We start from the raw sequence: 17,921 nt of genomic DNA on the forward strand, positions 1-17,921 counted from the left end.
ATGTAGGTGCTTTTGTTTTTTATTTGAAAGTACAGTAGTTTAATTTATAAAACATTATAAAATTGAATCAGTGTATTCATGTTTTAAACTTATTTTAATCTACATAACGAGTATAAGCAAAGGTTTATCATTGTTTAAAAGAAACCGGGTAGAAACATATTGATATTATTGTTGCCGATATCGGTAGTTTACGGAATACCAGTTTAATAAAAACAAGTTTTTATGGTTAAGTACAGTAAGAGGGGTTTTTCCAAACTTTGTGTCAATTTACTAGTTTACAATGTATCATCAAAGTGTCCCTTTTAGATTAAAAGAAAACACAAACATTTCAAAACGCATAAGAAAGATTTTAATGTTCATATATTTGCATAAAGTACTTAACAATTACAGCCAAAATTTGTCAAAACAAGTTCATTGTTAAGCTAAAGAAATTATGAATAAGACTAGATAGGTCATCATTCAACTTTTAAAACACTCCATGTGTCGAATTGAAACACAAAAATATTAAATGTAGCTTGCACTCCCGTGGTATTTTTTTCCTCTAATTACTTGTGTCATAAATTATCTCGTTGGACCCGTCTTCTGCCTGAAGCTAATATTTCCTTCAAGGACACTGCCCCCCCTATCTACATGTAGATGTTTAGTGAGCTCTTTGTATCGCGCACCTGCCGCTGAAATGGAGGGCAGTGTACAGCTGACCGACTTCCGGACGCTCCGGCGCTCCAGCAGCGTCGGGAACCTGGACAATTGTGAGTACCTGCATGAAGCTTGCCTGCATCAGTCTGATTTTACAGTTTTATGTATTTGTAACGTCTTTCATTAGCTACCATTTTTTCTGACAGTTAACGTGTAAAAAGTATAATTGCAAAAAATAACAAACCAATAGTAATAAATGTAAACTGGACTCTCTACCAATAGTCCAATATAATATTAATTTAAGTTAAGTTGTCCGAATTCTTAATTTAAAGAGTTGATGAAGCGCAGGGGGGGGGGGGGGGGGGTCCAACGTCCATGGAATCAAAGAATCATTGATCTTGCACTGAAAACCACCATGATAAAATATTTTCAGAGTTTAATCATTATAATCAAAATATTAATAGCTTTTTTCATTACGTACATGTAACTATTGGTTTTTTTTTTTTACATTTAACATGCTCTAAGTAAAGTCTTTTTAAATCTTTTATATCTTGGCTGTCGGGATTGTCTTGTATAAATCCAGCTGTATCCCCTATTATTTAAAACACATCAGCGGAGGATGATTAAATCAGATTTGTTTTCATATGGACGAAAATCATGTGAAAAAAGAATGACTAGATATGATTGGGAGACACGTAATGTGTTGTAAAGTACATTGACAGGCAAAATAATGACTCCGCCGTATGGAAGAGAATTAGTTTATCTGAAATAATAAACAAGGCGAAATTGCTCGCGCGGATGTTCTCCTCATACTGTGTTATTCTGTTAAGATACATTCTGAGAAAAAATTAGACTACAAGCTCAGACAAATAACGCATTTTTTATTATTATAAATGTTCGTTGCACTGTAATTTCCATTTGTTACCAAAGATTCTCCCTCGGGGTCAGTCGAAACCCAGGATTCACAATTTAGAAAATAATATCAAATCCTGAAATAATTGCATGTCTTAATATGAAATACATTAATCTCAATTTTTACGATAAATATTTTCAACCAATTTTATGGCTTCAATTGAATCTTTAGCTTTTGGTCAACATACTGCACTCCGTTAGTGTTTAAGCTGAAAACTCAAGTGAGCTTTTCTGATCACTTTTTGTCCGGCGTTTGTTTGTCTGTCTGTCTCTGTCTGTCTGTCTGTCCGTAAACATTTTACATTTTCAACTTTTTCTCCAGGACCACTGGTCAAATTTCAACTTAACTTTGCACGAAGCATTATTGGGTAAAGGGGAATCAAGTTTGCGAAAATAAAGGGCCACACTGTTTTTCAACGAAAGATAATAAGGATTTATTGAAAATTTTGTAGGTTTATATCCCATATATATTTAACAATTGTTTAAGTTTTTGAAAACTGCAATGCACAACATGTGATATAGATATAAAATCATCCTATTAGAAATGGGACTTGATTATAAACAAAAGAATATCCAGGGCATAAAATATTGACTTTCATTTATACAGGGTCTACATGTAAACTACATTGTCCAGATAGCTTCCATATGACTCCGTTAAGCTGATTTTATCAAACCTATTGTTGCTCAGGTGAGCGATGGGCCTCTTGTTTTCTACAGTTAGAACGCCGATGATCTTCAGTGAATGAAAATGTTTACGAACGCAAGAGTTAATATGATGTATTAATTAAGGGATATCAAATATGAAATCATATTTTAAGAAATATGCTTTAGTAGGTTGTAAAAACATCTCATCGTTTATTGACCTTAAAACGTCATAAATGTCGACACAGGTTTAGAAATATTAGATAGTGTTCAATGTCACTGAGCCGTCTAGGGGCATATTATTATTACTTATTAGGTTAGTAACTGACTCACTACGGAAGCCGATCCGTCTATGAGATTGATCAACCCAATATATTTCCGTAGTGAGTCAGTAACTAACCTAATGAGTGTTTTGTTTTCCCGAGGACCATGTTTTTATTCACAAATAGCGATGATCAACGCAAAGCCATGTACAAGATGCCTAACATCTCGTTCAATTTAACTTATTTAAACTCTTCAAAATTTTCAATATCACTTTTCAAATACTTTTTAAAAATCTTTGCTTCACCCATGTGTACTTGCAATGTTTTGTTGCTATTCAATTTTAAATGCTTTCTCCCTTTCCTCTGCAGAGATTTGAGCAAATTTCGACGCTGCCATTTTGTTCTGCTCCAGACAAAACAATGTGACGGCAATATTCTAAGGGCAACTACTCTAATTTTAACGAATTTCAAAGGGCAATTACTCTAAATACTTTAAGAACTTACGGCATGCAGTTTATGTATAAAATACTATGAAATGTCGAAATGAGTAAGCGAAGCGTCCGGCAATGACGACCATATTGCCTAATATTATTTCTCATCGAACAAATATAGAGATATATGAGGCAATCACGTGCTATGTTTAAACCAATGAAAGTGTGACATTTCAGTCCAAGGGAAAACAATATATTTTTATCGCCGTCGAGGGGCATATTATATTTTCATCATATATCTAAACATATGCAACAAGATGAAGATTCAAAAAGATACTTGCGAAACACATTCAAACTTTTCCACATTTTTCTACTGATTAAAAACCGTCAAATTTGAACTTTATTTTCCTTTCACGGTTCATTTGTCAAAAATATAGGCAAGTTTATATACGACACAAACAAAAAACTACGCGAGAGACTGACCAGAGCAAACGAGAGGAAGAAAGTCAACCAATGCTATAATCAGAATGAGGACGAGCTGCGACCCAGGAGTCTGACCGTGGAGTGCATGGAGAGACCCCCAAGGCGGCCACGCCCCACCCCCCGGCACTCCAAGAGTCTCAAATTCAACCGAGAACATAGCCAACAGAGTGAAGGTAACTATAATTTTACTTCTGGAATGCCCGGTGAATATTATTAATTTTGTGACGCAATATTATTAAATTAAAGGAAGGAAAGATATGAGTTGTGTATCTAAGATATTTGGATCTTCAGCAGTCTGGCAAAATAACAATCTCAATTGCTTGGACCCTTCCAATAAGCAGAAAAACAAATGTATTGTGTAGGCTCTTGTGGAGCCTACATAAAACTTGCTGTGTAGGGCATTGCTTTATATGTTTACACTGAGGTTTGTGCTAAACATCCCTACATTCTGCGATACATGTATACCCTGACGCAAACAACGGAAGAGACATTCAAGGATGTCTAGACAATGCTAAAAACTAAATGGGAAATATCTTTAAATTGTATTAACATTTTTAAAAACATCCGATGACGTTACTAAATTCCATATGTGTTTTTCCGAAGAGGTTGAAATGAACAAAACTCTTGTCTTACATGTAAACAATGAATATCTAGTATATAAAACACCTCCATGATTTCTATATTGTGCTTCAAATTAAAATGTACGCAGTATATATTATTTATTAACAAATTGACCAATGCGCATGTTTCCTGCCTTTACACTTCAGATTCTGTCTTTATGTCGGACTTGCAAGATTTAAAATCATTTACTTCGGATAGAGATTTAACAAAAACCAAATCTCTGCTGAAGCCCACACCTGTGTACCCAGAGGATGTGTCGGACTATACAACAACAGACCAGGGGTCCTATATCAGCCACAGCGAGACCAGTGGACAAAGCCAGGGCTGGACAGAAAACGAGGAAACCCCTTCCATTGGTGAGTCACCCGAAACCAAGGGATTCAAGTTCAACCCGTCCAACCGAGATCCCAGGTGGCTGAATCGAGTAAAACTAGACCATAGCCTACCAGGTAATTAACTAGTTCTCTAAAAATTACAGATTAAAACCGTTTTAACAAGAGCTTGAACTTTCAGTGGGATGTTTCTATTCAGTTTGCTGTATAGAAATATTGACATCCTTTCTTCTAATTCGCTAGGAGAAGCTCATTAATATTCAAAGACTGTCAAAATCGGAATGTGTGAAATCGACGCTGTTTCAAATGAAATATACATCCCTGGATGAAGTCGGGCAAGTGTCATTGCGTTCAATGTATTCAGATCCATTAGCCAATGACTGGACAGTAAGCATGATCAGACCCCGCCTTCATCGAATCGAAGTTTGTCACTTACTGCCAAAAGTCCAAGGTCTTGTTAAAATGGCTCTATGTTCAATTTGATGCAATACTTTGGCCTTACTAGTTTGTCTTAGTAGTTCTTTTATGTGGAATCGTTTCTTTCACTGCAGGCATTGGAACATCTCAATACCTTATCATTCCAAGTTCTTTTTTGGAGTTGGTCAATCAATGCAAACATATGATCACCTTGTAGCTCTGTAATTTTATATATCTTCTTTATATTTGTTTATTTCATAGCCAGCATGTGAACATTTGAATACACAATTATTTTTTCTAGGTGTTAACTTCTTTTCAATTGTTTCTTTCAGTGCCTTGCTAGATTGTTTCTTTCAAATAAAACAAATAACCATTTTGATAATCTGTCTTTGCAATTTTCCGACTTTTTGAACGTGATATATCTACAAATGATAATGGTCCATCTCCGGAACAAAAAACGAGTTAATGTATTTTAAAATCTATATCAAATGTATAACTTCTAGAAAAAATGCATCCATTATTCTCATTACAGTCTGCCACTTTTTTGATTGCTTATGTCAAATTAAAAATTATGTATATATTTTAATCGTGTCAACTTTTTAAGTTCTGGTTTTTATATAAACTTTTTTGAAATATCAGCTTTAGATCACATGCCACCGTTGTTAAAAAGTAAACCGAGAGCCTATTCCGAAAGAAATCTTCACCGTCTCCAAAATAAGCATGGCATTATTGCATCTACGAAAGAAGGCGAGAGCTCCGAGAGTTCCTACAAGAGAGGTCCATCCAGAGGTGTTCAAAACGGCCTGTACTCAGACTCAGATCCCAAGTTTGAAAGTGATGATTCAGCATTCCTTACCCCATATATAAGGAATGGTGATCAGCAATCAAACTCGGGTATTTACGAATTGTTTTTAACCAATGTTTTATTTGCTTTTTGCGTATTTTTGTGGTTTTATTTTAGAAAATATGTAACAGTTGTTATCAAGATTTGATTTTAATGATATAAAGTTCAATTTAATGCAAGTTGATTACAAGAACTTATTGTATCCCAGCAATAATACGTCACTGATGTACTGATATAGAAGTTATATACGGGTACATCTGAGGCGTGTTCAGCTGAGCGGGTTCTTGGGAGCGCTCGCCAAAATTCCTGTTTCATGTTTGGGGAATTTTGGCAAGCGCTCCCGAGCGCCCGCTCTGTTGAACACTTGTCTGATGATCTCTTTGACAGGAAAAATCAGCATAGTGAACGCTGACAGTCTCCGTGTGGATTTTCTAAAGGATGAGGGCCTGGAGACGACCGCTCAGCTTGAGCAGAAAATCCCGCTCATTCACTCAGAGTCCGTGGAGTTGAGCACCAAGTCATTCAAACTATTGCAGCTTAATCCAGAATTAAAGTGAGTGCAAATAGAAATGCAACCTACCATTTAAGCTTGTCTTTGAATTCTTTGAGTAATAGGTGGTACTGGAGACCCTAGTACAGAAAACATAAGAAAAATGACATAAGTAAAGAAAAATAAAATAGTACAACAACAAAGCAACAAAAGTAATTACAGATATTGGTTCTCATTTTCATACTTAAGTAAATGTTTCTGCCGAAGTTACACATATCTTTAATATTTTTGATATTTAACAATGAATTGTAACAGTTTGAACATCGAAAAACTAACATTGAGTGTAGAAAAAAACCCCAAATATTTTAGCCGTAAAAATCGATCATTTTTTCTTTATCTTTAAACAGAGTAGATTAAAATAGTCTTTAAATGGCCCCAACCACCTAACCCTTTCAAAGGGGGCTACACGCTGTTCCCAAACCAACGTACAAATTAGCGCAATTTCCTGAATTAAATTTTTATATATAATGTGTTTAGTGTTTGAAATACTTAAATTGCCAACGGCAAACAAAAAGAATACGGTTTGATTTTATGATTTGTAGTATGATTTCATGCATTTCGTAAAAGTTATTTCCATTATATGCCATTGGAACGAAAGAAAAGTATATGAAGGCGTAATTATACTGAATTTTCTACAGGTACCTTTTTTATTGATTTGCATTTGAAAAGTAAAAAAAAAGTAAGACTGAATCTACCATGTGTTGTTATAGCACCCTGTAATAAGACTGAATCTACCATGTGTTGGCGAAGCACCCTGTAATCAGACTGAATTTACCATGTGTTGTTATAACACCCTGTAATAAGACTGAATCTACCATGTGATGTTATAGCACCCTATAATAAGACTGAATCTACCATGTGTTGTTATAGCACCCTGTCATAAGACTGAATCTACCAGTGTTGTTATAGCACCCTGTAATAAGACTGAATCTACCAGTGTTGTTATAGCACCCTGTAATAAGACTGAATCTACCATGTGCTGTTATAGCACCCTGTAATAAGACTGAATCTACAATGTGTTGTTATAGCACCCTGTAATAAGACTGAATCTACCATGTGTTGTTATAGCACCCTGTAATAAGACTGAATCTACCATGTGTTGTTATAACACCCTGTAATAAGACTGAATCTACCAGTGTTGTTAAAGACCCTGTAATAAGACTGAATCTACCATGTGCTGTTATAGCACCCTATAATAAGAATGAATCTACAATGTGTTGTTATAGCACCCTGTAATAAGACTGAATCTACCATGTGTTGTTATAGCACCCTGTAATAAGACTGAATCTACCAGTGTTGTTATAGCACCCTGTGATAAGACTGAATCTACCATGTGTTGTTATAACACCCTGTAATAAGACTGAATCTACCATGTGTTGTTATAACACCCTGTAATAAGACTGAATCTACCAGTGTTGTTATAGCACCCTGTAATAAGACTGAATCTACCATGTGTTGTTATAGCACCCTGTAATAAGACTGAATCTACCATGTGTTGTTATAACTTCCTGTAATAAGACTGAATCTACCAGTGTTGTTAAAGACCCTGTAATAAGACTGAATCTACCATGTGCTGTTATAGCACCCTGTAATAAGACTGAATCTACAATGTGTTGTTATAGCACCCTGTAATAAGACTGAATCTACCATGTGTTGTTATAGCACCCTGTAATAAGACTGAATCTACCAGTGTTGTTATAACACCCTGTAATAAGACTGAATCTACCATGTGTTGTTATAACACCCTGTAATAAGACTGAATCTACCATGTGTTGTTATAGCACCCTGTAATAAGACTGAATCTACCATGTGTTGTTATAGCACCCTGTAATAAAACTGAATTTACCATGTGTTGTTATAGCACCCTGTAATAAGACTGAATCTACCAGTGTTGTTATAGCACCCTGTAATAAGACTGAATCTACCATGTGTTGTTATAACACCCTGTAATAAGACTGAATCTACCATGTGTTGTTATAGCACCCTGTAATAAGACTGAATCTACCATGTGTTGTTATAGCACCCTGTAATAAAACTGAATCTACCATGTGTTGTTATAGCACCCTGTGATAAGACTGAATCTACCAGTGTTGTTTTTAGGAACAGCGTGACCACTATTCTGAGCGTCCTGTATGCCACTTTTATCGTCGTCATCGGATCTGTGATGTCAATGACCGAGTCCTTCCTGAAAGCTAACAGGCCACTGTCGTTTGAGGTAGATGGATATTCGATTTTTCTTCACAAGTCTGGTATAATATATTAAAGAAACCGAATATTTCACATCATTTTTTTCTATAATTGAAAACTTTTTGCAAAATATTCTTGACAAGCTCACAAAAGCACGGATTTTTTCATTTAATTCTATGTTAAAATACTAGTGTAATCCAAAGTGTAAAGAATCTTTCTATCCTAATGTATTAGACATTGAATAATGGATTGAAAAAACCCCGAATCAAATCAAACACGAATGAAGCAAGTTTGAAATACCAAACTTGTTAATATATAATACCAAACGTAATTGAATGTACATGTATATTATTTTTTATTGCAGCTGTTTTATATATTCATTTATTCCGCGAGCATTAGTTTCCTGATCTTTGTGTATGTCTTCCTCCTCCGGAAACGATCCGGGGAAATCATAAGGCAGGCAGTGCGCAGACTCAGTTTCCATGACAGCCAACCGATGTTCCGGCGCGTGGTAACCTTTTCAAACGTTGGCCATTCTAGTGGATTCTACCTTCGACTCGGCGCGATAGGTAACGAACGATTCAAAGCTTACTTGAAACTCATAGTGAAAAATGTTCAAAATCTAAGAACCTCAAGTATTTGGTTTTACCCATACATTAACTTCGTAATTCATATCATAGTGGTGGTGTTAAAGTGTCAGTTACATTAATATTACTTGTTTCTTCCTATAAAGATGAAATACAGAAATAGGTATCAGATTTGCTATATTCTGTAGAATTAGTCAATGACAACTCTAGATGTTATACCTGTCAGTATTAAGATTTAGTGCAAGTCAATTTTAAAACTTTAATTATACATGTCAAATCTAAGATTAAGTGCAAGTCAACTATATAAATTCTAAGACATTGTGCAAGTCAATTCAAAGAGTTAATCAAGAGGGATGGTGGATTTACAGGATTTGGTGTCGGTGGAATGATCTTGGATGGTCTCTACATAGCCGAGAAATTCGAAGATTACGGGAACCCGAACTCTTGTTACCCCGGCATCGCCGCGGCCACTTATATCGTCAAGATGGTGTTCGCCTTTTCACAGCTGTATTTTGTCTTTAATAATGCTGAGGTAAGTAATGTTTGTATTTATGACAACTCGGTTGATTAAATACTTACAATGTCTCAAAGACTAAACTGAGTTAAAACCTCAGAATTATCATATGGTGTTTGACTTGATAGATTGTTTTTCTAAATATGGTCTTAGTTGTAAACTAGATACATGTAAATGATTTTGCATGATTTGATCGTAAAGTGTCGATAAAAAGTCAAAAGAATTTTTAAGAATTTCTTGCTTGAAGTATAGCAGTAGAGAACAATTGAACAGGAATTGAAAAGCACTGGACATAACCAGGTATTGATATAGTTGAGTGACTACATATGACTGAATATTCTAGTAAGTCATTACTCTCCAATTTACAACTTCCATTTCTATTGTGTACTACGTCTTGTTCACATGTTTTTAAACAAAATGTAAGACGAGCCTTTTATAATCATATGATATGTAACTAAATTTGTTCATAGATTTGCGACTTTATAAAAGTAGAGAATAGCGCGCGTTTTGCAATGATTTTAAAGTATTGAGTTAGACTACCATTTTGTTTTATGCATTAGTCTACCCAAATTTCCTGATCATATTATCAAATTATTCAAAATCAATTTATTTACTTGAGTTACTTCCATGAGATACATTCTTCCAAATTTATCAAATTCCTACAAATTTGTAGTCCATTAGCCAGATTTGACTTAACATTCCGAGTAATATTAAAGTTAACAGACCACATTGTCGTTTACTGTCACGATGTAGCTAAATAAGGCACGGATTAAACTGATTTCCTGTAGATCAATGACCAGTTCGTGAGTTGTACTATTTTCTGGAATCTCGGCCAATTTTTTACGCTGTAAATGTCAAGCTGATAATGTAATGAGACTAAGGTTGTTTGTCACTGTCAGATTCAGGCAACAAACCTTGAAAACAATGATTATGGAATCCAGCTCAAAACACAACATGCATTGACGGGGCTGAGCAACACTTTAAACATCACAGTGTTGTTATTGTGCTGTTTTAATATATGGGGGACTGTCTTTCCTTATTTAAAGACAACAACCTTACACTCTTGATGTACGCTTGTAAATTTACGGTGTATGAGAATAATGGGTTGCTATCCTGCACAAAAAAATTTAAATTAATGAGTTCATTTTTCTTTAGATATTTGACTTGACAAGTCAACAACCTGCAGTAAATATAAGAGGATGTTTAGCGTGCAATTTTTTAAACAAAGCTACATTCAGCACACCAATGATATTCATTGATGTTTTGAATTTAATTTTTTTGACGAACAAAAATAATTCAGAAGTAGCATTCTGCTTCCTATCTAGATTCCGACGTTTCAATGGTGAGCTCTTGTGTCCTTTTGGTAGAGGTGATGTAACTAAAGATGATACAAGTATTACATATTGAATTACCTACACGCGGCTGAAAGTTTGGTTTTTTAGAGAATACAGTCGTAGATAATCAGGACTTTTAAAACTAAACAATAAAATGCTTCCTTTGATTAATCCGCGGGTTTTGTTAAAAAAATTTCTGCAATGATCGCTACATTCATTACCCGCAGGAATCACCAAAAAAAGCATTTTATTATCCTATCATTTAACAAATTAAAAAATTGATCGTAAAAATTGAGTAAAATTAACTAAACTATTGTTAATGTGCATCAGTTCGTTATATAAAAGAATTAGCCAAGTCGTCTTATATGAGATTTGAGTCTGATATCATCATTATTATTTCGTGCAGTCCGAGATTTTATTTAAGTTTCTGAAGATTTCGACCGATCGATATACTAGTTAGAACTGGATCGTATAGATTTCAGTCTTGTCTTTGAATTACAATCAATTTCCGTACAAAAAATAGGTAGTCATACTTGGTAGGTGTAAATATTTGCATATACATGTATTTGTCACTGAATGATAATTGTACAACCTATCTAAAAGGAAAAAAGAGATGTGGTATTATACGGATATTTTGTGTGTCGCATGGACATCTGAAAGATATCCGACTGTTCAATAATAGAATCAGCATTTATGTAAAGGCATTTTCTCTTGTTGATTATTCGCTTTTTTTGCCAAATCTACATGTACATGTATTAGCCTTATTGAGTCTTCACCATATTTTCGCAGGATGAGTCCGACTTCGACTAATGCTGAGGTTAACTATATTTAAGGCCAGTGAGGGTTGCTGTCCTTTTTAGAGAACTGGACAGGCTCTTATTTTCTCAGACTCTCATATAAGTGTCTCTTGCTTGCCTAGTAGTTTTGATTATACTGAATGATCAAAAGCTGTTACATTTATGGAACCTATGTAAGAACAATTATTATACTTTCATGTTAAATACTGAAATCTGATTGGTTTAGACGCAGCTGATGATCCGTTCTATTACCCTCAGCATTAGCAATACACTGGACAACGGGTAACACAACAAATTGTTATATGCGTGTAAATTATGCGCGTACGGTTCGCCGTAGTATTCACGTCATTTCTATATAAAAGCAGTATTTTCTTTAGAATTAAGACATTTAGTATAATAAAATAAATAGTGCCTGTTTGGGAGTGTAACAATTGAATTTGACACCCCTCGAAAACAATTGTCAGCCTCCGCTTCGCGTCGGGTGACAATGGTTTTCTCGGGATGTCAATTTCAACTGTTACCCTCCAAAACAGGCACTATTTATATAGTGTTCATACCACCCAATGTGATATGCATGGAATGCTGTCCTTATAGCAATGCCACTTCACTTGTTTCATCATTAAATGGGGAAAATCCCTTTTTAAAAAACACCTTTGTATCAACCAATCAGATTACTTCTTGATCATTCAGATTCAGCAAATCTATAGAAAAATAATGTAGGAGTTGTACGTACTATTTGAATGATTTGAAGTGATGAATAAATGTCTTATCATTAAGTATCTTTTTTAATTGATATTGTAAACAAATTACGCAATGATTAATTTAGAGATTAGTCAGACATGACATTTATATATCACGATTTTGAAGTCAGACATGTTAAATTCTTGAATCGTTTAGTGCCCTATTCAATTGAAAATGTAAACATGTTACGCAACTATTTTTTTTCTCGAAGATGAGGATGCTGACTCACCAGAGTCTTGCTAAGTTTGGTCTGATGCACATGATGGCCACCAACATCTGTGAGTGGTACCGGACAGTGGTGGTGGAAACCCTGGAGACACTGACCGAGGAAGCGGAAGGTCAAACCAATGTCACGACCAATCTCACAGACCACGTGCACGGTTAGTCAAACCCCAGGATGAGAAAAAACATTACGGAACGCAAATTGTTTATATCCAGATCAAAAAGTTTCTCTTTGATATGACTATATTTCGAGGGAATAATGACGTATCATTATCAATATCAGTTATTAACGAATTATAATTTTCAATTTTTAAATAATATCACGGGAGTTTTTCATCTAATTGAAGTATTATCTAATATGTTAATTAAATATGACTTTCCAAACAAATTTTAATCCCGCTAAATTTTGAAAGCTATAAATTGTAAAAGTTTGAGTTAAAACATCGCTGAAATCAGCATAACTATTTTCTCTTGTAGCAAATGTTTAATGTACTAGTATTTGCTGTTCTGTTCCGTTCTGTTCTGCACTTTGACCTGACCTTAAGCTACGGTCAGCCTGGATTGGATTTGCTTGATTCTATCACTTGTTAATATTTTATTTTAGACTGTTCAATTTTTTTTTATTTCTAAATTTCATAATAATTATAAGTATGAGAAGACTCTCACCTTGACATTGAAGACTGCAGACTTTCTCTTTGCAAAACCACAGAAAAAACGTGTTATGCAATGTCTGATTAGGTGGAACAAAAATAGATTGGATTTTTGAGTACACGCTGCTGACAAAAGGAAATGCTAAAAACGCATGAAATTATCACAGGACCCTTATGTAATGAAACTGATCTTAAGGAAAGTGGTTTGTGAGGCGATGGCATAATTTGAGACGTCTAGAATCAGCCCTGAGTGTGTAGATGTCTGAGTGACGTGAAGTTTCTAAATTCTTTTTATTAGACGAATATGCCGCGATTTTAGGGACGTCTCGAAGGAATGAATATCGTGGCCGACTCTGTGATGAATTAAAGTCGTTAACGACGATTACGGTCTCTAAGAAAAGTCAATTCATTTAGTCCATTCAACAAAACCGTAAAACCTCGGTGTCATCAGTCAGTTTAATCGCTGTCCTTGCGAAGAATTGAAGATGTAAAAGCGTCTTGTCCCGATACTCCCAGATGATTGACTGCGCCTAACACGTCTGGATGCTGGAAGTTCAGACTTATGCGTTATGAATTTGCGTCTAAAAAAGAATCTTGAGTTTTAAAAAAGGATGAACTGCATCTTAAACATTGTTGTAAATTATGATATATCACTGATGTTATGTAAAGCAAGCCTGTTTTTTCGGAGTGTTTGGATAATGATTTGCTTTGATTTCAGACCTATACAATCCTGTCAATAGCACAGACCACAAGTCGTGTATGCCTAGCAAATTTGTAGCGAACATCATCAAAGATACTAGTCCGTACCTTTACCCGTTCAAAATCGAATATAACCTCATCTGTGCTGGTAGGATATTTATAGAGTTTTAGATATAAAGTTTTCTTTATTGAGTATATCGTTACATTCGTGATAAGTACCAAATTAAAAGGTTTTATGTGTTAAAAAAAAGTCTAAGCAATAACATAATTTCATATTCTGAATTAACAAAGTTTCTTCTAGTGTGTCAAAGTATAATTTTTGGAGTTAAGTTCTTTTTTCTTCTTAATTTAACTCATCAGAAGTATGAAAATCATTAGCACTATTCCTTTTTTACAGGAATTTTGTATGTGATGTGGCGCCACCTTGCGTACAACAGTGAGGTTAAACGCCTGCCTCTTTCACACTCGGAGAGTAATGGCGACAAGCGGAGGCGCCGCCTCACGGTCGACTGTTCCAGCTCCAGCAAAGGCTTGTTCCTGGGGATCCTACTGTTTGTGACTGTGGTGATCTCTCTGAAATCGTTCGCCAGCCTCGTCAAAGTCAATCCGAACGGAATGACTGTCTTGTTTGTTTCCCACTGCACGGAGATCGGACTTTACACGATGGCTCTCATCAGCACGGTCGTGGCAGCGTTTCGAATGAAAGATTTGAAATATGATTCAAAAGAACGAGCGAAGCTGGAGGAAAATTTGATCGGCATATCGCAGCTTGGGCTTTTCATGTATGGAGTCTTTAGTATGGTAGCTGGAAGCATTGAGGGTAATACAGCACGCGGGGCATTCACCATTGTAACAAGTTGTCTGATGATGACGCAAGCAGCTTTGCAGACGATATTTCTTTTCGCAGCAATGCGCATGTCAGCCCGCAAGGAACAATCCACGAAACCTGGACGAGAATTTGTAACGTTTTTGCTTCTCTGTAACTTTTGTATGTGGGTTGTGAATACGTTCGAGACAATTCGGCCAGAACACAATTCTGTCCAGATCAGTATCTATGGCGAGGACGCCTGGGCCATCTTTGTCCACATCTCCGTCCCCCTGGCCATATTCTACAGGTTTCACTCCACCGTCTGCCTGTCTCATATCTGGAAGTATGCATGGAAGGCAAAAGGGGAATTCAGATAGAAAACTCCTCATTTTATTCAAACAGCTTGGTATTTACAGGTAGATCACCAGAGACCAAGATTAAATAACCCTTTTCCCAAAATCAATACATGAAGTACAATTGTGTTACAGTTATACATGTTTAAGACACTTGGATAAAGCAATCAAACAATTTTGCTTGCTTTAATTCGTTTTGTTTATATTGCATGTTGCTACATTTAATGTCTATACAAGAAATTATAGAGGCAATCATTTTTCTTTATTTTTAGAATTATTTTGTTCGAGTGTATATAAATACATTGTAAAAGATTAAACAGCAAGTGATATGCCTGTATAATCATATTCTCTCCTATTATCAGGTACAATAAACATTGCTTTCACACAAGATACGTATATTGCCAAACTTTTTGATTGATATGAATGGTTTAAATATATTTTAGTCTCTTATGCTTTATTAACATTTACAACATTGATAATACGTAAATTACACATCAAGTTATTTTAAGTATGTAGACTAAAATACATTGACACAAAGGCCAAGGAGTGTTTCAAGTTTGGCTGTTGCAACAGTCGGACAACTTTGGAATACTGTTTATTTGTTATGTGTCGAGAATGTGAATCTTGAAATAGTATGATATTTGTACTAATTGATCATCGTTTCTGGCACAAAAATCTTTCATAATTGTGGGTCGGTAAATAATATTCTTAGTTTGCTGAAAAACGATGCACTTTATATCTCTTATTTCATTGCATATAGTAAAAAAAAACTATTCTTCTTACCAGCCTCTGAGAATTGAAACAAAAGAAATGATCACAAGATGGGAAAAAAAATCGAAGTGAGGAGAAAAAGGCTTTATATTGAAGTTCTCCTTTTTATGCTTTCAACAAATCCTATTGAATTAACATGACTTGCAAAGAAGGTTTGATCCAATTATCCCACAGCTATGAATTTTGCGTAAAATAATCAATACTTGTAATTCCAAACACCAGTCCAGTGAGTATGGGGAAAGACAAAGACAGGCCAGGATTTAGCCATTACTTGTGTCTAGGGAAAGGTCTTATATGGTCAATACGCCGTGCTTCTTTTTAGATTAAAAAAAACCTGATTTATATATAGAAACTATGGTGGCATATTTTTGTCCCTGCATACAAAATTAATTATGTCAGCATGCCAGATAACTATATCTACATGCCAGATAATTATATCTACATGCCAGATAATTATATCTACATGCCAGATAATTATGTTGACATGCAAGTTAATTATGTTGACATGCAAGTTTATTATGTTGACATGCCAGTAAATTATGTTGACATGCAAATTAAATATGTTGACATGCAAGTTACAAATCTTTGAAGATTATCCTATTTCATATGGGTACAATAACTTACGTACGCATGTATCTGACCTCAATTATGTACGATTAACCATAATTATGACGGCATTCAATTTATTTATGTGAACATGCAAATTAATAATGTTGACATGCAAGATATTTATGTCAATATGTGAGATAATTATGTCAACATGCAAGAAATTTGTCAACATGCAAGATAATTTCGCATGTTGACATAATTATTTATGTCAACATGCGAGTTAATTATGTTAACATAGAAAATAATCATGTCAACATGCGAGATTATTATTTTCATGCAAGATAACTTGCATGTTGATATATAAATATCTTGCATATTAACGTTATTAACTCGCATGTCCACATGAATAAGTTGCATGTTGTCATGATCATGTTGCAACTTTCAACTATGTTGTCAGATTCGGCATTTGAAAGTTATTTCGCCCATACAAAAATCAGATTCTCTAAGAAGTGTTGTAACTTTCATGTCATCATAATTATCTTGCATGTAGACATAATTATCTCGTAAGTAGACAATTTATCTTGTATGTTGACTTAATTTATCTTAATTGAATTGTAGGGGTCCCATAAGAAACAGCACTGTGGGGTGGGGTGTAAAGAGGTTGTTATTACTGTGACTCCACTATGAGATATCTATGTTTGGCAATTATCTCTCTATATATGAACCCAGTTCAAACCAAAGACGTCCGTGCAAGAAATGAATATAATAACGCGCTTCATGAAGTGTATCGGTATGCATTTAGCGGCGAGGTTTATTGGATAAAGTATCTGATGAAGATACATCGGATTTTTTCCTTAAATGTTACTTGAAGTTAAGAACTGTTGATGGTCCCTTAGAGACAAAAATTAAACCGACTATCGACAGCAGAACAAATCCAGTCGCAAAGTACAAATCCTCCCCAAATATTAAAATATTGTGGGAAAATTTGTGGGAATGAACAATTTCAGGTTGAATGTTAGTGTATTTGTATTTTTTCTGATAACGTAGGAAGCACACACACACACCCAAGAGACATAAAGAAAAAACCAGCTGCTGCAATAAACATAGTTATTTTGTAAAACTTTGGATGGATATAGTTACATGCTTGTTACAAACTTATGACAAACAGAGTAATTATTAGTGAGTAATTAGCAGCTCATAAACACCCCCATGTGTTATCTGTCAGCTAGAATTACTTTTCTGCACTGTGTACTATAATCGGTGAATGCTGTTGGTATCTGACAGGAAGTGAGACAGTCATAACAAAATCCAACCATAGACCACCCGGGCTAATTAAAATTGAATTAATTATAAAATGATGAATGATACAGTAACTGGACATATATATTTTACTTTCAATCAGAGATGATTTAATTATTATATATTCTGCGGGGAGGGTGCAGGTGAATATCTTAATGAAAAGGAACGGTTAATTAGAAAAACCCGATTAACTGTTAAATATTACTAATTGAAATATTTACAAAAAATAGATTTATTCCGTTGGACTCTCGCTTATCTTGAGAAACTACATTAAATAAA

At 34.9% G+C, this 17,921-nt stretch overlaps 1 protein-coding gene across 1 annotated transcript; it reads left to right on the forward strand.

The window, feature by feature from the left end:
- Nucleotides 1-598: 598 nt before the first annotated feature.
- Nucleotides 599-15,202, forward strand: LOC105329836 (proton channel OtopLc). Its single transcript, XM_034460478.2, has 11 exons — nt 599-749; nt 3,322-3,540; nt 4,135-4,437; nt 5,377-5,631; nt 5,969-6,134; nt 8,232-8,346; nt 8,683-8,887; nt 9,274-9,437; nt 12,503-12,671; nt 13,882-14,010; nt 14,260-15,202. The coding sequence occupies exons 1-11, from the start codon at nt 677-679 to the stop codon at nt 15,045-15,047; spliced, it is 2,586 nt and encodes an 861-aa protein (XP_034316369.2). The 5' UTR covers nt 599-676; the 3' UTR covers nt 15,048-15,202.
- Nucleotides 15,203-17,921: the final 2,719 nt, after the last annotated feature.

This window comes from Magallana gigas, chromosome 5, assembly GCF_963853765.1.
Source record: "Magallana gigas chromosome 5, xbMagGiga1.1, whole genome shotgun sequence".
Classification (NCBI taxonomy): domain Eukaryota; kingdom Metazoa; phylum Mollusca; class Bivalvia; order Ostreida; family Ostreidae; genus Magallana; species Magallana gigas.

Coding starts and splice junctions, on each gene's coding strand:
- LOC105329836 (XM_034460478.2), top strand. CDS start 677: ATGGAGGGCAGTGTACAGCTGACCGACTTCCGGACGCTCCGGCGCTCC. Junction 3,541..4,134: donor ACATAGCCAACAGAGTGAAG/GTAACTATAATT, acceptor TTTACACTTCAG/ATTCTGTCTTTATGTCGGAC. Junction 14,011..14,259: donor ATATAACCTCATCTGTGCTG/GTAGGATATTTA, acceptor CCTTTTTTACAG/GAATTTTGTATGTGATGTGG.